Source organism: Furipterus horrens, unplaced genomic scaffold (genome assembly GCF_987537825.1).
Source record: "Furipterus horrens unplaced genomic scaffold, mFurHor1.1.pri manual_scaffold_15, whole genome shotgun sequence".
NCBI classification, from domain to species: Eukaryota; Metazoa; Chordata; class Mammalia; order Chiroptera; family Furipteridae; genus Furipterus; species Furipterus horrens.
The window spans coordinates 18,543,435-18,567,889 of record NW_028327185.1 but is presented as its reverse complement, the minus strand read 5'-3'; the positions used below and the strand labels follow the sequence as shown (position 1 = coordinate 18,567,889).

The following is a 24,455-nucleotide window of genomic DNA, read 5'->3' as shown; positions in this document are numbered from 1 at the left end:
CCTGCAGCAGCCATAGTGAACTGCCTGCTCGAAGGCCACTCTCCCTCCCCTGTGATGGTAACACCCTGATCTGATCTCTAGCATCTGCCCTTCTCCTCTCGGATCACGTGCACCTTGGTCAGCCAAGGTGCGCTAAGTCTCCTTTCCCCTGTCTGGTTCAGAGGAATGAGGACGTGACCCAGTTTGGGTGAAAGAAATGTGAAGAAATGTCTTTCCTGAGACCCTCTCAACCTCTGGACCTATTTTAAGAACTAATACATTCCCCTATAAAGATAAGTCTCTATTAGGTTTCCTGTTTGGGTCAAAAATCACACAACAGTTTGATTAAGTATTTCTCAATATAATTAAAAAATAAGATTAACTTTGTGTTTAGTATTTTATTCAAAGACTTCAGTTTTAGGCATCTGTAAGACAGTCATCAATCATCATTTTACTTTTTTTTTTAAAGGAATATTTAATAAGGCAGATAACATGTGTTTTTATATTACAGAAACTAATATCCTGTGCTCTGGGTGAAAACGGCTTGCTCTAAGCGAATACACTGAGTACAGTTTTAAAATACAGTAATTATAATCAGACTGTGAAATCTGAATAGGTAGTGGCATGTTTTATTCTACTTTTAACATAAATTTAACTTCAAGAGGCAGAGGAAACAAAAATCTGTAAAGAGACTACATTTCAGCGATGTGTCTTTGAATAGGGAAACAAACAAACAAACAAAAACCTCACTATCACCAAAGAAAAAACACACCTAATTTATTAGGCATGCCTATGTTTTATTTTCCTTCAGGTAATTTTCTTTGGGAAAAAAATTACACTTTCAAAGAATCAGCCCTTAAAAACAGAGCAGCTAGTATTTCCAAAAATAAAATCCAGCATCTAGATTCTCAAAATTCACAAAACCAAATGGAAATGTCTGCTCAAGTCAGTTTCACATCACAGGGAATAATCTATAATTAATTTCAGTAGGCAAATTCCAATTCTAAATATAACTAGAGATTACCATTGTTATTCCCAACTGGGTTGACAATTGTCTTATTGCTGAATTGTACAGGATAAATATTCTTTGGCAACTTTTTATATTATCGGCAAATACAACTGGACAACCATAAAGGTCTGGATTAACTCAGTATTTCAAAACTTCATTATTATAACTTAAATGTAATTTCTTATCAATGCTAGAATAAGGAAAGTCTCTAAACATGCCTAATGTTACTGTAACAGACAACAAAAATGTTGCTAAAAGCTTTTCAGTTGTATGTACAAGTATATAATTCAGTTCAAACACCAGTAGAAATATTACAATATTAGCTCCAATTCCCTATCAGACTGCCTATGATAAAAGGACAAAAGTTAAATGTAGAAACTAACATCTGGATATCTGTCAAACATCTATCAACTTTTCTGGAAGGCTGATTCACATGAATTAAAAATGGCCTAAATTAGCCAGATTATAATGTGAATTCTTACCACAATGCCACATAAAATTAAAGTATATTAATAACTTATTAATTTTTAATTCTGTTCTACGGAATAAGCCCATTTTGGATGCTCGACACAAGAGTACCAAGAAATTTAAACAAAAAGTTCAAGTCCAGATGTATAACTAAGAAATCTTTTCTACATATAACAAAATCACCAACTTAAATTATAAATGGCTTCCACTAATTATTACCACTCAAACATTCACACAAAGTAAATTACAACAGATATGGCAGAAAGTGCTCTGAAGCATGTACACATTACAAAGATAAGTGATGAAATTTAGCCAGCAAAAATTCAAACAGGCATATATGCAAACATTTGTATGCAAGCTTTCACAAGATATAGAAAATGATTCAATAATTTTATGTACAGCTTGTATATAATTTAAAAAACTGAAACTTTTCTATGTAAAAGCCACAATAAAATCAAATGAAATACTAAATAACAGTCTTACAAACTGGTCTCTCTTAGGAGAATAACTGAGGAATGTCATTCTAAGAAATGCCCTCTTCTTGATCAATCATTTCTGTCTTAACTGAAAAGACATCTGCCAGCATATGTTTTGGAATTTCTGAACCTCTGACCTTCAGGGCATAACAAGCATTTTCCACTTTGGCCAGACTTTGTTTCAAGGTATATAGCTTCTTGGACACCTCGTAAGGTCCAGTGTTGCCGATGAATGAAAACCCGTCATAAACCTGACGTAAAAACTGGCTCACTTCAAAGGGGGTGTCAATGTCCCCATTCCCCACACTGTTGATACACATCCGCATCAACTCTCCAGTTAAATCAGCAACTCCCAGGAGGTAATCAACAGGTGTGATTTTCAGTCTCCAAGAATCAAACTCTTTATCCTGAGCATCAGATGAGGGCTGGTAAAACAAACAAACAAACACACACACACACAAAGGAAATACACTGTGAAAAACAGTGAATATGCATGCATATATCATATTTACTGTAATGTACAAAATCAAAAGCCGATCAGCCATACTAATCTCTAAATGAAATGATCTGTTTTGTTCATGACCATTTGTGATGTTACAAGAGGAATTCATGCCTTGGGTAGGGAGCTAAATTAAATTAGTTCAAGATAATTGTGAAATCTAATACTGTATCATTATAAAATCAACTATTTCCAACTTCACTTGACATACAGAATAAAATTAAAACATTCTTAAATAAGGCCCAATTACTTTACTTTAGTGCGTAACAATTACTTACTTATAGGGACAGATCTCAAAGCCCTCCAAGTTGTGATCAATTCACAAAGAGGCCCCGCAGTCCCTTTCTGGCCTCTTCTCTATCCCTACTCAGCACTGACCCTCCTCATCCATTACTCTCCTGCTGCACCCTCCTCAGTTCCTTTAGACTCCTATTTTTCTACTGCATCCAGCAAAAGCACAAGCCTGAATCAATATTAAAACCTGCTTTTGTTAGTCCTTTTTTCAAATGATTGAGTACCGCTAAGCTGAAAAATAGTAATTACATCTATATACAGTTTGTACCCCTACAAATTACTCACCAATCCTTCTACTCATACTTAAGACGATTCTCTCTCCAGTCTCCTTGAACACTAGTCCAAACCTCATTCCTCTCCTCAGCCCCCTCCCTACTCCATCCCAAACCTCTTCACTCTCAGTAGACAATCCTGACTACTTTCAATGGCCTGGTCATTTGCCAGATCACCTAGTACAAGCTCTCTCAATTACCTTATGCCTACAAAAAACACAAACTTATTTATGTCCACATCCATCTTTACCTTCTATCCTCCAGTCTCAGATGATGAGTTGTCCCTCCTCTTGTTTGAGGTTAACTCTTCCAAATGACCTTGACCCATCTCCTCCCACCTCTTCCAGGACCTTGCTTCATAAAGGTGTATGCCCTTGGGCAAGTTATTTCATCTCTCTAAACCTCAGCTTCCTCATCTGTAAAACGGGATAACAGTACCTACCTCAGAGGTTTATTTCAAGGATAACATTTACCAAGTTCTTGGCATCATGCCCCACATAAAGTAAATACTCAATAAAGGTCAGCTGCTATCAATCCCCATTACCAGCATCATATAAATCTCCTCGCACATCCATTTCTCTCTATATATTGGATTCTTTCTGGATGAGGCGTGTGTATGAGACTTGGGTGAAGATGCAAACACACTTGGAGGCTGTTTTAGGCAGAGGGACCTAGCTGCAAAGGCATGCAGTTAAGAACTGGGTTGTATACGCAGCTGAGAAACTAGTGAGGTGTTTCTTTTGAGTAAAGTTTAAAATAAGAATTAGTACAGGATGAATCTAGAAAGACAGACAGGAGTATAACGTGACATCAAGGCACTTGAACTTGATGTATAGATAACAGTCACTGAGAATTAAGGAAATGACAGTCAAATTGAGCTGTTATGAAGATGACTCAATATGGATGGATTACTCTTCAAAGACCATGGGGCCCAATCTTCTCAATGTAAAGTGTAAGGGATGGGGTTCAAGAAACACCAGAGGTAATGCAGCTACTTAATGACAGAACTGGGTAAGTATTCAAAGCCAGCTTCCCAATTACTCTGATGCCTTTGAAACTACATCATGACATAAAAAAGTATCTGCTCCGTTTAGTTTCTATTAACTGTTAGAGAACTGGCATCTTTTTATTTTTATTGTTTTTTTATTTTATTGATTTGAGAGAGTGAGAGAGAAAGAGAAACATCAATTTGTTGTTTCACTTATTTATGCACTCATTGGTTGTTTCTTATACATGTCCTGACTGGGGATTGAACCTGCAACCTTCCAGTATCAGGAAAATGTTCTACTCAACTGAGCTACCTGGCCAGAGAACTAGCATCTTTTTAGAAAGGGTACATAGATTGTAGTAAGGGAATTGGGGTTGCAGTTCATAGGTCATTTATAAAAACAACTTTTGTTTCAAATATTATTGTTCTTATTTATATCATTAGAAAGAATTCCCTGGTTATAACTAAGAAGTCGATTTTGGAGAAAAAAGGATGTTAAAAAATTAACAAATTTCAACAATGTCAAGGAAATCAATTCTGCTTTACTGATTGATAATAGGAACTAGGAAAAAGAAAACTACTTAAAACATAGATTTTCAAGATGGATCTGAAGCATTTAGGGATGAAATATTACATCTATAATTTAAAGTGGTTTATTAACAAAAAATATTTAGATACAGTAAATATGGCAAAGTGTTGACAACGACTGAATCCCGATTGTTGGTATATGGGTGTTTATGGGTTACTGTTTTCTCTGCTTTTCCATGTGTTTGAAATTTTTCATAATAAAGTTGTAAAAAATTAAATGGTTTTCACAATATTCTCAACAGGCACATCAGAGCAAAATATATTCAGCTATCAAATTCCCAGAACTTCTAGCATCAATAATCTTTGGCACGAAAAGGAAAAATTATTTATAAATGTGGTCTTAACAATTTGAAAAGTGTATATGATTATTATGACACCATAACCTTAGAATAATTTACTACCCACATCCTGAAAACGGCACATTTATGCTCAGTTTTTCTTTACTGTCTGCCCTGACAGTTTGACTTTGAATCAGAACTTGAAAGGAAGTTGTGGTAACTTCACTAAATAAATCAAAATTATAAAGAAATGTTTACCTCTCAAAACGAATTTCCTCCTTAATAAACGTCATACAATTTTAAAAACTGAGAAAATACATAGCTTCCTTAAAATAAGCTTATCTCTGTCATGCCAAATTAAGTCTCACTTACCAATATTAACATTTTAGTTAATATTCAAGAAAATACTATTTCTACAGCTTCTTCCATCTTCTGCCTCCCTATCCTGACTCTTGAGTAATTTTTAAATAATAAAACAAAGAAAAAAAAATGAAAATTAAATTTAAAACTTTAATTTTATCTTTAAGAATACTGGTATCTCAGGAAATAGCAAATATTCAAAATCCCACCTCATTGCCTGAATATTATATCTTGAAATCCGGGGAAAAGAAGTACTTACTTAAACGTCAACTACAAAAGTTTCTCTTTCCTTAATTCAGAAATGTGACGCGATTTTCAGATACGAACATCAAGAACTGGGTGTCTAACAGCTCTCACTACGTAACACCTTCATATGAGCTTCTGTAACGACAACGAGCTACTGAGGACTCCCTGTCGCGTGCCACACGCTGCCTCACCTAAAGCCTTCGCACGTGCCTGCGGGGTGGACACTGACACAGGGGCCCCTGTGGCGCACTCTGACAAACACTGGCACAGTGCGCAGGGCACTGGTTTGGATTCAGGACACCTGGTTTCAAAGCTCAGCTGTCACCCTTATGAGCTATGTGGTTTTCGATAGTTACTACAACTCCCTAAAAGCCTGTTTCCTTCCTTGTAAAACGAGGGTGATCGTTCTTACCTGGGTTAATAAAAGGATGACATGACGTAGTGCTTATAAAGGGCGTATAGTAAATACACAGTAAAACCAAAAGGGAACTCACAGCAACCACTCAATAATGCTTTAGGTAAAGAGAATTATTCTCTCTCAACATACCCACAGCTGTTCTTGTTCTATCCACTAACTAAAATATTCAAAAAGGCCATGTTCTTAGTTGGAAATCTATAAAGCCATGCATTAGAAAGAACATTTCCCTCTCAATATTTCTACCCCTAGTATAATCTCCTATAATCATTACACTGTTATATACTGATGTAATAAATGTGAAATAAGGTTTTAAACTCTTACGGTCTTATTTTCTTTCCCAATGTCTTCTGTTGTAAATACCAATTGTTTATTAATTTCATCCATACTGATGAGTGATCGTGTTTTGATAAAGTGTTGAAAAGAGATGGCCTCCACATATTCTTGTAGTCCTGAAAAACCAACCAAAAAAATCACTAAGAAACAACCAGTACATAATAAGAACATCATAATAAAGAACTTCAAATGGAGCATCACCTAGCTCAACAAAGCTTAGTGGATGCCAACCACAGCACAACGCGAGCACTAGATCTGATATTAGAAAACAAAGAACCACCAGGGAATGGATGGTGGGGACTAGTACAAAACAGAGCAAATATCTCTGTGACTGAACCATATATAGACAGTTGAATATAAACGTACTCGATTTCTTCTTTCATGAGTCATTAGTTTTAAAAATCTGCTCTCTTTCCTACAGAGAAGTGTCAAAGATTCTTAGAAAAAAATTTTTTAAATAATTTTTAAAAAGGGCTTTATAAAAATTCTGGTAGGCTTTAATAGAAACTATACGAATTATTTTTTCTCCTGTAAGCAGCAAAACAGATAATTAAATGAGACAACATTTAAGATCATTTTGATCTTTCTTAAAATTCTATTAAGTAAAAAACTTTAAATAATGCAGATTACAATGTGAAAATACAAAATACTATTTTTCTCCTTCAAAATGAATCTAAGAATAGATACCTCCTGTTTTAGTAGCTTAAGTTTAAAAAAAGAGCTAACAAATAATACAATTTTGTACAAGAAGAAAATTCTATTTGGGTGGTGAATACTGAATACAATATACAGATGATGAATTATAGACTGTACACCTGAAACCTATATAATTTTATTAAACATTGTCATTCCAATAAATTCAAGAAAATTTTTTTAAAAAGTTCTATGAAATTCACACTGAATTAAAAATAAATTTGTTAAAGTTCAAAAATTATACTATAAATACCTTTTCAAGTGTTTTAAAACAACTAAAGTCTATAGCCACAATGTTCAATATTATTTTCTTATACTGTAACCTATAAGGTGATATAGGGGAAAACTATTTTTTAAGTGACTATCATTTTTGTCAGGTTAAGAAATTGCCTAGTCTTCTTTTGAAGGCTTTATTGTAAACACATGAATTCTGATTATAGAAAGAAAATTCCGAACTTAGAATCATCAGTACTTGTCTCTGTAACACTTTGTGCAACAAAGTCCATCTACTCATACAACTTCCTAGTAACTGACCTACAGCCCTGACTGGTGTGGCTCAGTGGGTTGGGCGTTATCCTGCAAATCAAAAGGTCATGGGTTTGATTCCCAGACAGGGCACCTGCCTGGGTTGCAGGCCAGATTCCTGGTTGTGGGTGTGCAAGAGGCAACCGATCAATGTTTCTCTCCCTCTCTTTCTCCCTCCCTTCCCCCTCTCAAATAAATAAAATCTTTAAAAGACAAATCAGGCTAGATAGCCATAGTGTTGAGGAGACTGACCACTGTGGTACGGTCACATCAAATGCTACACAAGGTCAAAGGCAAAAAGAGAAATGGATGACCTGGTTTTGACAGCAATAAGAGGAAACAACTAAATGAAAATATCCTGACTCTTTTTGAGCTGCAAATGATGATAAAGGTCAGAAAATAGATGCCTTCGGCTCACAGAACAGGACATGGTAGAAAAGGACACTTTAATAAACCACAACACGCTGAGAAATGAACAAAAAATTCGAGTTTAACAAGACAGATAAATCTTTTATATTTACAATAAAAATATTTAAAATTTTAGTTTTATGAATAGATGGCCATCCAGTTCCCTTCCCTAAAGACAATCTAGATTTCTCGTTTCCTTCCAGAAATACTTCTTGCATACAAAAGCGAAAAGCAAAACTCAACGGCCACTCACCACATAAATATGCTCTAGGTTCGCTCTTAGGAACGAGCTAAGCAAGAAGAGAGGTGTGCAGGTACGCGCAAGGGTGTTCGTCACTACAAAATCATTAAAGCAAACACTGGAAAAAACTGCAAGACCAATAACAGATGTGCCACTTGTCAACTTACTGTCTCTCCGCTCCATTATTTCGATAATGGAGGTGGATCCTAGAACGTTCCTCTGTTGCCAGCTGGCAAGACATGGCACTTGGTTGGGAGAGGGCACTGAAGGCCAGCAAAGGAGGAAAAAGCTTCTTCCAGGTTCTGGTGTGCACCCCACCCCCAGCAGCCTTCTCAGTGGGGGGCCCCCAGCAGCTCAAGCTGGCGAGTAGCACTTCGTATGTCCCTGGGGCCAGCTTCCCTTTGTACTTCCCAGCTTTTCTCCATGCTTTATTTAACCTTCTTCTATAGTTTCTCATGCTGTACAACTTTATGATTCCGTGCTCTTCAGTGCCTATGGTGACCTCTCTCAAATCCTTTTCTACCAGTAAAAAGAGGTTAAATGTTTTGATAAACCCTCATTTCTTCATACCCACTCTGTAAACTTTCACTTCAATCATGTTCAGTTGGCTTTGGATTATAAACAGCCGATGATCACCTATTTTGCACCCTAGCGCTTTTGAGGGCACAGATCACGCCCTTACGACTTTGCTCTTTCCCTATCCCCAAAGATAGCACTTCATAGATAGAAAGTTTCCGCTCCCTAACTTTATAAAGCTCTAAGTGCTTTCACAAAAGTCTTTTAAAATCTGATATTCTAATCTTCAGAACTATCTCACTGCAATCCACTACAAAAGAAATATTCTTACAAGATTAAAGTTCAAACTGATGACATCAGGAATTAGAAGTCTTAAGAGTTTTATCTGATTTGTTTTGTACAGGGGAGGAAAATAGGATATAGAACAAGAGCTCTCAAATTTCATCTGTGTCATCAATCTCTGTTAATGTGGGTGGCTACCAAATACGACATTGTCAAGTACACCTAAAGTCATTATTTAAGCTGCCCTTGGGATGTGTTTGAGTAAAGTTACTTCGGAGATGAAGTGGCTGTTTCTACTCCATAGAAATTATGTTTCGTGATATACCATAAAGTTCAAGGACATCTGGCCCCAAACAGTGAAAAGCATTTCTGGTCACATCTAGGTAAAAGGATGTTTAAACAAGTTATGTTTCAACTTGATGAAAAGGACATCCGCTATTTTCAGTGAATAATCCCCAAGGTGAAAAATGTCAACCTACTGCCATATCCCATCAAACAATGCCTTCCCCTTCTGCTTTTGCCTTGGATGAAATCCAATTAGAATTATTTACAGAAACAGCTGCCCATAAGAGACAAGTCTGTAGGCTGCTTTTATGTAATTTGTTATTTTTCTCCTGTTCTTCTATTAGAACATATGCAAGGAAACCCAATTAAAGGCTTCTGATTATTTTTACTTATTCTTATAATATTTAAGCAATATACATCCAGTCTAAATCTCCATCAAAAACCATACATGAAGGTGAACAGATAACAGGTTTCATTATAAATTTGAATTTCATGTCTCCACTTTCTTTGTAGGCTTTAGTATTTAAAAAATTTGTTTGCCATCTGCCCCAGCAATTCCGCTCCAAGGTGTATCCCAAAGAGCACTGAAACCGTACGTTCACATGTGTAGACAAATTTTCGTTCACAGCAGCATAATTCACTACAGCCAAAAAAGTAAAACATCCCAAATGTCCATCAACTGATGAACAGATAACAAAATGTAGTATATATACACACTGGAATAGTATTCAGCCATAAAAAAGGAATAAAGCACTGATACAGGCTATGACATAGGGGAACACTGAAAATATTATGCTAAGTGAAAGAAGCCAGGCACAAAAGGCCATGTATCGCATGATTCTATTTATATGAGATGTTTCAGAATAGGCAACTCCATGGAGACAGGAAGTGGGTTGGTGGTTCTTATAGAGTTCAGGAATGGAAACAAAGACTGACTGCTGATGGATAAAGGGTTTCTTTGGGGGTGATAAAAATATTCTGGAATTAGGTAGTGGTGATAGCTGGATATCGAGGATAAGAACCTTGCAATTTTACTAAAAACCACTGAACTATGTAATTTAAGAGGGCTAATTTTATGTTACATAAATTACCTTCATTTTTTAAAATTGCATTTATTATAACGATTTGTAAGACTACCTACCACCCGGCATTTTTCAAGTTAGCTTTACCAGATCATGAAACGTTGAAATAAAATAACATGTAGGTTTGATTCAGAAGCCACTCTGCTAAAAATCTATTATCAAATACATAAACTGTACACTGAAAATAAATATATCTATAGGCCTTAGTCTTATGAAGCATGAGAAGTTATACCACCAACAGCAAAACTAAATTGAACTCCACTAACTTTTATTTTGCCTAATTTGGATTTTGTCTACCTGAACAGGACTTTTACTTTAGCACTAGAGAGCGCAGGTTGAGCAGATCAGTATTAATGAGTTTTTATCCAAAATGAAAATAGAATTTAGCACACAGGTTAATAATTCTGCTGAATTCCAAAAGGGAAGAAAACAAGCAATTGTTAACATTTATGTGCCAAAGTAAGAAATACGTTCCATAACCATATTTTATTTAATTTTCTAAACAACCTATGAGGTAGCTATTACTGTTCCTATCTCACAGGGAAGAAAGCTGAAATTAAAACAGGTTGTATACTTTGTTCCAAAGTCATACATTTCAGAATATCAGAAGCCTGGGTCTGTCTGACAGCAAAATCCCTTTCTACCTCACCTTGTTGAGTAAATTTTATCCATCAAAAGCAAACATAACTGAATGTGAAAGTGAACAGCAATCTGGAAATCTTCTAAATCCCCCCCCAGCCGGCTCTCTGAATACCAAAGAATCCCATTCTCTTCCCACCTCACTTCATCACTACAGCAATCCCTTAAACAAGTCTCGTCAGCACTGTCTACTCCCTTGGAATAATTTCCAGAGGGTTTTTAAAAATTTTTATTTACTTATTTTTAGAGAGGGGGAAAGGGAAGGAGAGAAAAGCAATCAGCTGCCTCTTGAACACGCCCTGACCGGGGACCAAACCTGCACCCAGGCACGTGCCTTAATTAGGAATCAAACCTGTGACCTTTTCATTTGTGAGATGACACCCAACCATCTGAGCCACACTGGTCAGGGCAAAATTTTCAAAATATTCTTAACAGGAATATAAGTTATTATATAAATCAATATAAACCCCGATTTTTAAATTTCTTTTCTTCTCTTACATTAAGTTACAATTATTATAAAACTGCTTAGCAAGTGATTAGATATAGCATAAATTCTTCATCAATTTATGCTGATAACTCAAATCACTTCTTAGTTTTCAGATGCTGCTGGAAAGATCTTTTGTTTGATTTGTGTTTCTCCAGCTAAATGATGCCCTTGCCTGAGCCATGACTTGCTGTTGGGACCAGCATCGAACTCGTCCTTCCTGCGCTGAAACGACAGTCAGGTTACTGGGACCCTGCCTCCTTTGGCTGTCTCTGCCTGCCTCATTTCAGCTCCCAACCCCCCCCACCCCCCGCCACTCATCACACCTCCACTCCCCTCTCCTCTAACCTTTGTGGGAAAGGGGAGCAGAAGGAGCAGAGAAGCAAGTTTTGTGACTGCACCTGCTAGGGGTGTGTGCTGTCCGCTGGTTGTTCAGTAAGACACAGGACCAAGTCCCTTTCCCAGACCCCTTCCCTATGTGCAGAGACAGCGGCTCCCCTCTCCACCAAGGGGTACGTCTCAAATTAAGGCAAAGTTCCCTGAACCCACCTCAAAGCCTATTACTGCAACCTGAGGGAATATACCCTGCATGAAACACATGATTACTTTTCTTTATTTTTCAGTAATGGGTGACACACAATACTATACTAGTTTCAGGTGTACAACATAGTGATTAGACATCTACATACCTTGAAATGATCACCCCAGTAAACCTAGCACCCACCAGACACCATGCATAGGTCTTACAACATTACGGACTCTGTCCCTGTGCTGTACTTTACACCCCCAAGGCTACTCATAACTACCAATGTGTGCGTCTCTATCCCTTCCAATGGTTTTGCCAGCCTTCCACCCCGGCTCCCATCTGGGGACGATCAAGTTGTGCTCCTTATCAGTAAGTCCAATGAAACACCTGTTTCTATCTCTGGTTCCCAGTAAACTTCCCAAATACTATGTGCTTCTCCCCTAGGGCATTTCTTTTGGAGGTTTACAGAAGAGGGCCACAGCTCAGCGCACAACACAAATGTCTCCACTCCGCTCCTGGGCTTAGCAACAGAAAGCAACTCCCCAGGCCCCCCAACCAAAAAGAACAGTTTCTGCAGCCTGCCCTCTAGCTGCAGTGCACAAACCAAGAAGTATGTCATGGGCTGAATTATGCCACCCGCCCCAAATTCACGCTGAACCCCTAACCTCTAGCACCTCATAAGGCAATTATATTGGAGACAGGGCCTTTAAAGGGCAGTTAAGTCAAAATGAGGCCATAAGGGTGGGTCCTAATGCAATCTGACTGGTGTTTTTACAGGAGATTAGGAGGGACAATGTGACCACCCACGCACAGAGGGGAAGACCACGTGGGGATCCAGAAAGCGGGCAGCCATCACTAAACCGAAGAAAAAACCATCCCTGCACACAGGACTTGGATCACAGACTTCCAGCCTCCAGAGCTGTGAGGAAATAAAGGCATGCTGTTGAAGCCACCAGCCTGTGGCACTCTGTGGCCACCTACCCAGTGTCTTAAGTCACCGTGCTCGTTTGGCTTCTGGGATAAACCAGATAGGCTTAAACGTGTATTATGAATTAAGTTTACCACTCAGCACCATTGATAATACTCTACTTACCCACAGACACAAGTATGTGTCACTGTTAACAACCACAACACAATACCAAGCTAAATGCTGCCTGCTTCTCCCACTGTCGTCCTTGGGCAACTAACCAGAAAGACCCTGACCCTGAATTAATCCCACTTGCCACTGCATTCACTCCTATTTCTGTACAGAAAAGATCACATTTATTGATCAGGTTAAACATTCACAAATGATTAACAATAACTATTAAATATTCTTGGTTAAGTTCCTGCCTCATCCCTTCAGTCAATTTCTATCCCCAGTCTCCCAGTTCCAACCCACCGGCCGACTCCCATCCCTCCTCAGCACATGGAAAAGGTGACTGAGCAAGAAGGTCCTCAACTGCCTACCTCTACATCCATCCGTAACTGCCCATCTCCAAAGAAGTGGCCTTCCTCCTATATAAAGCTTGTCAATCTACCTAAGCTCTGGATCCCCTCCTCTCTCGATTCTTCAAGGAACTTATTCCATCAAATACTCTATTCCGCTTCCTTTAGTAAAGGTTCCACAGAACCCAGCATTGGGCTCTCCTTGGACAATCATGTCCATGTCTATAAATCCAACTACAGCTTTTAAGCTGATGACTCCAAGGCTGTAACCGCAGATTAGTCCTCCACCCAGAGTTCACTAGACCCAACTGCCTATTAGGCAGCCACTTGCATGCCCCATGATTTCCAATGAACCAACCAAAACCCATTCTGTCTTCCTACTTTCTCCTCCTCATGAGGAATATCCCCATTCAACCAAATGACCAAACCAGAAACTGAAAGGTTTTCCTACACTACTCTCTTTCCCCTGAACTTAAAACAAACACACAAACAAAATCCCCACAAATCCTAAAAGCATGCCCTTTCCTCCCCACCCCACGGCTAATGCCAAACGGGCGCCCTATTCATTTCACACCCAGAATGACCACCAGAGCCTTCCTGCTCAGCTCCCTGCCTCTAGCCTTCTTCCAAACAGGACAGCGGCATTACAGAAAGCACAGGCTTAAAACGAGGCTTCTAGATCCTAAAGCCAATTCGGTCTCTTACTAGCTATGTAAATGAAGGGAAGCAGGCTTGTCAGCTCTACTGCACTTCAATACCCTCATCTGTTGAGTACAAACATCAGCCTACACTGGAGGATTTACACAGAATAACATACCAGGATATGGCACAAGGACCCTCCCTTGTAATTGCTGAATTACACTGAAGTGAAAATAATTAAAATAAGAATGACAGGTATTAAATTTTTTTTTAAGATTTTATTTATTTTTAGACACAGGGGAAGGGAGAGAGAAATAAAGGGACAGAAATATCAACATGTGGTCACCTCTCGCACTCCCCCAACTGGGGACCTGGCCTGCCTCCCAGGCATGTGCCCTGACTGGGAATCAAATCAGTGATCCTCCAGTTCATGGGCCAGTGCTCAATCCAATGAGCCAAACCAGCCAGGGCAGGTATTAATTTTTGTTAGACAATATACTATAACTTAGAAAGCAGTGGGATATTTTGCTCTTCTTTTGTTTTTGTTTCAATGTATTAACTCACAAGTGAAAGAGGCTATTATTATTCCAAAACGTTACCCTAGTCAAACATAAGACATAACTGTAAAAAGTAATAGCTGCCCTGGCTGGTATGGCTCAGTGGATTGAGCACCGGTCCGCAAACCCAAAGGTTGCTGGTTCAATTCCCAATCAGGGCACATGCCTGGGTTGTAGGCCAAGTCCCCAGCTGGGGGCGTGCAAGAGGCAACTGATCCATGTATCTCTCCCCCATGGATGCTTCTCTTCCTTGCTTTCTCCCTCCCTTCCCCCTCTCTAAAGGTAAATAAATAAATTCTTTAAAAACAAAAAGTAATAGGCAAATTATGTTAATGGATCACTATTCTCTAGCCAACTATGACATTATAAATTAAGATAGTTTGCCAAGAATAAGGACTTCTTTGACCTGGTGCATGTGTCCAAAACTGAGTTAAGAAGCTCTCTTCCATGTTCCCTAAGTAGCCCCATCCTTATTGACTGACAGGCCTAGGCTCAAAAGAGCAACTTTCTGAAAGAAAATTTCGGAAAAACAATAGGAACGTTCAAAGGCAAAAAGAGAAACTGAGCTAAAAGACTTTCATATACTTGGACAGTCTAAGCAGTGTGTACTAGACATTTACCAAAAAAGAATGTTTACAAACTGAGTTTCTGTAACCAGAACATGCCTACGGAAATTTTCTCATAGTCACAGCATTCCTCACGGAAGTTTGCAGTATGATATATACACTTATTAAAATAGTCACGAAAACTGTTTACTGAATCATCTCACATTTAAGTGCAAACTTAAACTACCTCTATTTTACTTACCCACGTAAGTAAAATAAAAGGCCGTACAAGTGTCTTTGAACCAGTATAGAATCTCAGATCTTCAAGTAAAAGCCTTTGGCTTTGGAGAAAACAATTACAGAATACAGCACTAATAGAGCCAGCAGAGAGAAGGTGGTCTAGCGAAAGTGTGTAAGAGCAGACAAAACAAGTCAGATTCAAGTCCAAGAGTCCAAGACCATCACTAAGCTTCTTTAGAAAATGATGTAGTGGGAATTGGTGGCCTCAGACCACTCCTTCAGTTGTAAAATTATTTTCAAATTAGGCAAATGAATGCTTTCAAACAAAATCAAAATATACTCAGGAAAAAGTTAAAATCCACCAAATATCAGTTAGGCTCTGAACTTAGTTCCATGTACCAAAATGTCTCATAATTGACAATTTTTGTCATTTTCACAGTGACATACACTAAAATACACATATAAATTTTTTTCCTTTGACATGGAGGACACTCTTCCCCAACTGTTAATTTTTTCTAATAGGAGAGAAAACAAAACAAAAACACAACAGGGCACAAAAAAATTTTAAGTGACTTATTTCAAGCAACTAATGATGCATTCATTTGTTTAAGCATCCCTTGGGACAATCTGCAATCTACTCTGATAAGAAATGTGTAGAAAACAGACCTAACTTTTTGTTATTCAATTATGAGTAGGATACTCAGTGTCTGAGCGCACACAAGTATCCCTCAGGGAAATGCTCTGCGTGCCATTAGCACTATTCTTAATGAGGAAAAGCACAGAAGCCCTTTAGTTCAGTGCCAGAATTGTTTTATCTTCAAGTCAAAAGAACAACTACTTGGAGTAACACCAAAACAAGCATTTAACAATTACAAGCAGCAAGCTATTCATAAGCATCATATTGTTAACACTACTCTAATTATAAATAACCGTATGCTATCAAATAAAATACCTGTCAGCAAATTTTTAAGTCCCAGATACCTCTTCATTTGATTGATTTATTCCTTAACTTTTAAGGAAAAAAAAGTCCTTATTGCTTCAATTTAAACAACCTCCTTTTAAAGACTTCTACTGGAAAAGTGAGTAGGTGATCTTCAAAGGAAACTTACAAACCATAAACAAAAGCCTAAAACAGAATACGGTGTTTAGGGTACTCCTCAACGACACAGTGCGGTGGGGAAACCTGAGCAAAGCCGCCTCCCAAGTCACTACCGTCCTAACCTGAACTCCCACCAGGAGCGCAGCGCTTCCTTCCCGATGCAAGGCTGCCATCAAGAGAATTAGTGCTGATGCCGTTTCCTGACGCAAAGAACTGTTCTGGAAAAGGAGCTGAGCACTCATTAGGCACTACTGACTTTCCTTGGTTAAAAAAAGTTATAAATTACAACTGGTATAGTATATAAACCTTAAATGTCTCCACCCAGATAAATATATAAAACATTTCTATCGCTCCACAGAGTTCCCTCGTGCCTACAGTCAATAACCCCTGCCCCAACCTCCACCCTGAGGTAACCACTACTCTGCCTTTACTCTCCCTAGATTAACTTTGCCTCTTTCTGAACTTCACATAAATAGAATTTTACAACAGATACTCTTATGTCTGCTAATTTTATCCAACAGAATGTATGTGAGATTTATATTCGCTGCTGCTTATGTTTATCATCTTTTCTTGTTATACAGTATTACCTTGTATAGCTATACCACAATTTACCCATGCTTTGGGTAACAGGCCCCTGGGTCACTTTCCAGTTCTAGGATATTTTGACTATAGCTGTTATAAGCTTTCTCACACATCTTTTGGTAACATAAACATGCCCAGAAGTGATCATAAAGCACACCTTTTTAGCTAGATTTCCCCGAAGTTTTTAAAAGTGGTACTCATAATTCAGTCATGCTGCTGAGTGAATGGCATTTCACTGTGAATTACACTAGTGAATAACAATGCTGAGCACCTTTTCAGATGCTTATTAGCCATCTGAATATTTTTGAGGCCTCTATTCAAATTTGCCCACCATTTTTAAATTGTCTTCTTTTTGATTTGTACGAATTCTTCATATATTCTGTACATGAGTCCTTTATCCAAAATTTGTATTTAAATATTTTCTCTCAGATTTGAGCCTGACTTCTCAATTTCTTTAACTATTTAATTTTTTGTTGTTGTTATGAGAGAGAGAGAGAGAGAGAGAGAGAGAGAGAGAGAGAGAGAGAGAGAGAGAGAAACATCGACTTGCTGTTCCACCCACCCATGCATTCATTGGTCAATTCTCATATGTGCCCAACCGGGGATCAAACCTGCAACCCTGGCTCATGGGGAAAACGCTCTCACCAACAGAGCTCCCTGGCCAGAGCCACCTTTCCACTCTCTTGATCTCCTTCGATAAAAAGCATTTCTTAATTTTAATGAAATTCAACTGATCATATTTCTTTTAGCAGTTAATGTTTATTTGTGTCACTAAAAAAAAATCTTTCCTTCTATAAGGTCATGAAGACATTCTCATGTTTTCTTCTAGAGGCTTCTTTGAGGTTTCATTGTGCCCATCTTCCCTCAAATGTTGCTGAACTTCTCCTCTCCCAACCCTGGCAACTTTGTCACAGTCAAGAAGGCACCACTTGACAACACAAACTGAATCCATTAAATCTCTTTTATTAGGTGTGCTGTTATATTTAAAACACCAAATAAGTCTCTGCTAGTAAATCATAAATTATGAGGATGGGAATGTATCTCCTTTGGGAACATAGTATACTGACTCCTCAGAAGTGTTTGAGTTATCACTTCAGTTTCTGATAACACCCCCAGCCCCACAGCTTTAACTGATACATACAGGTACTCTCTTACTGATATCAAAAAACATTTCAAGTGGCTGCCAGAGGCAGGGGCTGGGATGTGGTCAAAATGGGCAAAGGGATAAAAGGTATAAACTTCCAGCCATAAAATAAGTCAGTCACAGGGATGTAATGTGTAGTACAGCAACTATTGTTAATAATGCTGTATGGCATATTTGGAAGTTGCTGAGACCTTAAAAGTTCATCACAAGAAAAATATTCTGTAATTATGCATGAAGATGGATGTTAACTAGACTTACTACGGTGGTCATTTCACAATATATAAAAATATCAAGTCATTATACTGTACACCTGAGACAAATATAATATTGTATTCCATTATACCTTAAAATATATAATTATTGAACAAAAAAGACATTTCCACATACTACAAGTCAACATTGCTGAAAAACAAGTGTTGAAATTTTAAATGTTTAGACTAAAATTGGACACATACTGAGAAAATACGAAATGAACTTATTTCCCACTGATCTGGCTTCAGTTGGAATTGACCTGAGCTCAGTGGAATCAGCATTTGATAGAAACAGAATTTTCACATACTTTTATAAATATCAATCAATCTTTATTTTTTCACATTTTGGGGTATCTGAATTATACCTATCTCTTCAGTCAGTGAACTCACATTAAAAAAAAAAACAATGAAGCCCTGGTGGGGTGGCCCAGTTAGTTGGAGCATCGCCCCGTACACCAAAAGGCTGCAGGTTCAATCCCCAGCCAGGGGATCATACAGGAGGCAACCAATTCATTTTTCTCTCCCAACCTCTCTAAAATCAGTAAACATACCCTCAGGTGAGGACTTAAAACAAAAAAAAAACAATTATGCAACTACAGTGGGCCCTTGAACAACATGGGTTTGAACTGTGCAGGTCCACTTACACATGGGCTTTTTTTTTCCCCCCAGTAAATACATACAGTATTATAAGTGTATTTTCTCTTCCTTGAGATTTTCTTAATATATTTCTCTAGCTTTATTTTTAAGAATACAGAGTATGAGTATAATTCATATAACATACAAAGTATGTGTTAACCAACTGCTTATGTTATCAGGAATGCTTCTAATGCATAGTAAGCAATAAGTAAGTTTTGGGAAAGTTATATATGAATTTTTGACTGCCAGGGATGGGGATGTTGGTTGGTGCTCCTAACCTCTGTGTTTGTTCAACTATAATTTACAAATGGCGATAATCACTAAAATCCAGTACTCTCCAGAATTTTTTAAATGAATATAAAGCTCAGTGCTATTCTAAAATTTCCAGGATGGAGTCACACTATGAGATGTTTGGGTCCACCTGCCTAGGTGATATATTCTCCTTATGAACCTACTAAAGCTGAAACTTTGAGCCATCAGTGAGACACATCTGTGTTAGAGAATGAGATGTACCTTGTCTGAATTCACCCTACACACTCAGGAATAAAGTAACTGAGAAAACAGTTACTAGGAAACAGACTTTTATTAAAAATCTATCAATGACTGTCACTGCACAGTTTGAAAAATAAAGCCAATTAAATGATTTTGGATTACCTTTACATTACCATTCAGCAGTCCCAATGTTTTTTTTCAGCAGTCTCAATTTTTTAAGTCAATTATCATCTCGTCAAGTATCAATTCATGCAACACACACATAAATCATGTCACAGGCTACTTTTAAAGATGACGTCAGCACTGGAGAGAACCCCGACTTGCCTGTAGTGATGGCTCTATGGAACTGATGCATGTCTTCCCCTTCGAGCTCCTGGGCCACCTGCAGTATCTTTTGTCTGACACCATCCAACTTAATTTCTGATTCAGTCAATATTTCTTCCATATCAGGAGAACTACAATCAAGATATTGGGAACTTTTAAAACATTAGCCAGATATATTATAGTGAAAATCTGAAATAACCTAATTATCACCAATACAGACCTAAATGTTGTACATATTCAGATACTAACTGAAATCTATAATTGAGCTCTTTAAAAACATGAACAATGCTATAATATACAATTAAGTGAAAAAAAAGAAGTACACAAAGGTTTTATGTATATTATAATCACAACTATAAGAAAAATTATGTCCAAAAAACATGACATCTAGAGATGACTGCTTTTGGTCAGGATGGAGTAACATGGACAGAAAGTATCCTCCCACCACAAACAACTAAAAAGAAAAAAATATGTACAAAACTATGATTTTCAGACACTGGACACTAGGCAGCAGGACAGTGACCCCTGAGAGAGAGGTGGAAAAAAGGACATGGGCCCTACAGAGTGTCCCATCTTGTTGCCTGGAAACTTTCCAAGCAGCAGTGCAGAAGCAAGAGACCTACATGGAGCCTAGCAGTCTGAACTGAATAAAAATGAAAAACAAAAAAACACATCAAAATTCACAGAATGCAGCTAAAGCATACTTAGAGACTTAAAAGGGAATTTATAGCACTACATGTCTACACTAGAAAAGAAGTTTCTTCTCTGATTTCAGCTTCTACCTTAAGAAACTAGAAAAAAAGCAGCAAATGAATCCAAAGCAAGCTCACAAAGGAAAAACACAAATCAGTTTAACATAAAATAGGAAAATAGACCATGTCAATGTAACCAACATTGGGTTAAGAGCAATAAAATTGAGCCAGACAGATCAGGAAAAAGAGGAGATACAAATTACCAACATCAGGAATGAGAGACGTCTCTACAGATCCCACATAAATAAAACAATAATGAAGAAATATTATGAGATGTAAGAATTCCTTGAAAGACACAAACTACCAAAGTTCACTGGTGAAGAAAAAGATATCTACCTATATCTGTTAAAGAAAACGTTCATTTTTAAAACCTGCCTGCTGTTAACCTACTTTGATCCTAATATTGACAAAAGAAGGCACAGAATATTCTAACAGCTAGTTACATCCAGTGAGGTAAAGTATTACAATATGTATAAAACATCAAATTGTATCCAACTGTGATAAATTTTAAAGATATCCACTCACCTTGTAATCCTATGGAGCAGAAAAATTGTCCTTTTACTTTCTACAGTTATGTCCCGACTAAGTTTTACAAGTCTCTCATATTTATCATGTCTTGCATCAAGTTCCTGCTGAAATGCTAAGAATACATTATTATGAACATAAGCGTGCATATTCTACAATTAAAGCTTATCAAACAATAGTTACCATGCATGATAAAACAACTATTATTTACTCAATAAAGAAGATAAAATCATATCATTTATTTTTAAAATACTTGGAAATCAAAGACTCTGCTAGTAACCAAAATATTCTTTCTTTATATACAGGTATGCCTTAACTGGGCTTTACCACTCAGAGCCTTATAACAAAATGTATATATTGTAAAAAAAATCTGGTTTGGTAAACATGGGCTTACCACAAAATTATCACATATAACTACTTAAAAAAATACTTGCAACTACCTCCCTAAGTAACACAGTTTCTTTTAATTACCTTATCACATACAATATAAATATCCTCCCAGAAGAAACGGGAAATTAGAAGTTTATAACTTTTAACACCACCAACTTTCTGAATTTTCAAGCCTAGTCACTGAAAGACCAGTAAACCACTTAAGCCTCCATAAACACTGTACTTCGGAAGCATTGTCACTGCAAAGACGTAGCAAAATGCCTGTCCTGTAAGGAGAACTCAGTAAGTTCATTTTGCATCAATAAAGAAAACCCAGAACTTGAATAAACTATTAAACAAATACATAGTTGACAAGCACCTAAATACAGGTGGTCTTTTATTATTGAGACAATAATTAGGCTAGGATTTTGCCTAATATTTCAAGATAATCAGATGTATTTTTTATTTATTATTAACACATTAATGACCACTGTGAACTAGACACTATGAACACAAAATTAAAGGAGGCAGTTCCTCTCGTCAAGGAGCTTAGCACCATATGAAATGGAGATACAGTCAAATAAAATGTGATCATCCCATAATATAGGCAAAAGGTTCAGGAAAGCAGAACCCACATTTTTCTTGCTCATACTATTTCAACAACTATTTCATGACAGAATGGATACGGAATGAAGGAAGGAATGCGATGTTTGTCACCAACTTTGCTTGCGAGAAAAATCAGAAAGCTTTCGAAGGGAAGCAGCTACTTGAGTGAGGTCTTGAACAGAACCAGAGTTCACCCGATGAACCTGAGTGCACCCCGTTAGCAGTTCCAAGCTTAAAAAACTGCAAAAGGCAGGCAGAAACACGAAGCAGGGGGCAGTGCTCGGCCCCAGGGGCGCCCTATGGGGCGTGTCAGCGTAGGAGGGTGGGGACTGCTGGGACCGCTGGTTGCCCCATCGTGAACAGCCGTGATTAGTGTGCTCTCCGCTCGACTGCAGCTTGTCGTCGGACGTCTCTGGAGATCACTGCAGGTGCTGCGGTCATTTTAAAATGGAGCCACAAGGGATGTGCCTCCTCCCTCCAAAAAGTAAAATGTAATTCCCTGCCTCTTAAACACGAGGCAGTTTTTAAAGTGCCTCATTTCTCACAAATGAAACGCAGCAAGCGTGCCAGTATATGATGTCCGAGACTGGGCACACGGAACCGTGGTTCCCTCCTTGCTCCCTGTCTAGAGAAAACCAAATGCCACACCGTGGGACACTCGAGCAGCAACAGAGGGGTCCGCGTGGACCGGACCCAGGTTGTTAGCAGAAGCCCCAGCTTGTCTGCAGCGGTGGGCCCTCCCGCCCCAATCAAGCCCTCAGATGACTGTACATTAGAATCAACTGCTAAGCGCCTCTCAGGCTCCCGCAACCAGAAGGTACAGGATGTTGGATGAAGGAGAAGAATTTTGTTTTCATTCTGTTTTGAATCGAGGAACAATTTGACCAAGTTAATATATTTTGAAAAAGGAAACTGTGAATACATATCTATCAATTGATCTAGCCACCCATCCAGCCAGCCAAGATTTACTAGTAACGGCCGTCCCACTCTGTGCAAAGTGCTACGGTCAAAAAAAGTCCGTCTTCCGAAATCTAGTTGAGGAAACACAACCAATACACACTTAGGAAACTAATCACACGTGCATACATACACCTGCTATATACACTCATGTGCCACATAATGACGAGGTGGTCAACGGGGAACCTCCTATACAAGGGCGGTCCCCTAAGATCACGACGGAGATGAAAAGTTCCTATTGCCTAGCGACGTCTAGCCGCTGGGATGCGGTAAGGCGACACACTTCTCAGCGTCTTTGCTGATACTGGTGTCAACAAACCTACTGCGCTTCAAGTCCTAGGGCAGTAGGGCTCCCACGAGCACAGCGCAGGCTGCACCATCACCCGCAGGGGCGGTCGCACAGCCGGGAGTCACCCAGCAGCGCAGGGACCCTGACATAACAGGTGCGGGCTAAGTTTTGGTTACATGGCACGTCTCATGTCGATTACACCACGTTTACCTGCGAAAGGGTAATGAAAAAAGAAAAAGCCTAGACGTTTTAATCTTGACTTTCAGAGCCGACCGAGCAGCATCCAAAACCTCCAGGAAAGTAAAAGTCACATACGCACATCTTAAATCTTAAGAGGCTGTTTTCCTGCGACCAGCAATGGCTAAAGGATCCTTGCGGCCACCTCTTTAGTTCTCCTCCGACTTACGTCACAGGGAACTTACATTTGAAGGCCAGCATCACAGGCGAAGATGCATTCACATCCTTCCCTTCTCTCCTCTGGTTATGGGGGAAATGGTCGTGCTTCCTCTTCCTGAACCCTCCTGATCCTTACGCAGAGAAGGAGAAAGGAGTCAGACAGGCCCTTCCATCGCCAAGAGGTAACAGAACGTAGCGCAGGCAGGCAAACGCCTTCCTTCCTTTAAAGCCAGACGCCCGCGGGGCCGTCGCCTTAAGCGGCTTTCTCGGCCGACTGACGGAAAAGCAGCCTTGGCTCTCTCCCCCAAACCTCAGCTCGCTCAACCAGGGCACCACCAATAGGTCCCTCGATCTGGTAAAAGGCGGAGTAATTACCCAACTAGGATTTCTGAAAACCAGCTCGTGCATTTAAGAAAAGTGACAGGTGTTAAAGAGGGCTAGTGTGGCCGGGAAAGTCGCCAGGGCCGCCGCCCCCAGGCTGCAAGTGGCAAGGGCATCCCTCGGGAGAGAAGGGGAAATCCGACAAAAAACCCTAACGGTCCTCCCCCTTTGGATAAATAACGCTCAGCGATGCTGAGGACGCCACCTTCTTTGTTGCTCATGTCGTCAGGGTCTACGATGAGAAGAGAAGGACTGAGGGCCTCCTAGCTGGAAGAGTGCGAAAGGCGGAGGCGGAAGAACCTCCCGAGGCGCCCTTTGCATCCGGCCGACGTTGACGCACGGGCCGGAAGCGCG

At 38.9% G+C, this 24,455-nt stretch overlaps 1 protein-coding gene across 2 annotated transcripts; it reads right to left on the bottom strand.

Annotated features, from left to right (window-relative positions):
* Window positions 1–352: 352 nt before the first annotated feature.
* TSNAX (translin associated factor X) lies at window positions 353–24,455 on the bottom strand. Of its 2 annotated transcripts, none has more exons than XM_090263433.1 (6): window positions 24,307–24,455; window positions 23,747–23,851; window positions 21,104–21,218; window positions 19,827–19,957; window positions 6,197–6,324; window positions 353–2,357 (listed from the first exon to the last, which is right to left on the bottom strand). In XM_090263433.1, exons 1-6 carry the CDS (start codon window positions 24,320–24,322, stop codon window positions 1,980–1,982), a joined length of 873 nt encoding a protein of 290 aa, XP_090119559.1. In that variant the 5' UTR covers window positions 24,323–24,455; the 3' UTR covers window positions 353–1,979. The 2 variants fall into 2 exon arrangements, with proteins under 2 accessions (XP_090119559.1, XP_090119560.1); XM_090263434.1 differs by having other exon boundaries at window positions 23,747–23,845.

Bases quoted from the DNA above. Each gene is read 5' to 3' on its own strand.
- TSNAX (XM_090263433.1), bottom strand. The intron at 19,958-21,103 runs GTGAGTGGATAT...TCTTGATTGTAG, and splicing joins CTGCTCCATAGGATTACAAG to TTCTCCTGATATGGAAGAAA. The intron at 6,325-19,826 runs GCAAGTCGGGGT...TTGGTTTTTCAG, and splicing joins CCATAGAGCCATCACTACAG to GACTACAAGAATATGTGGAG.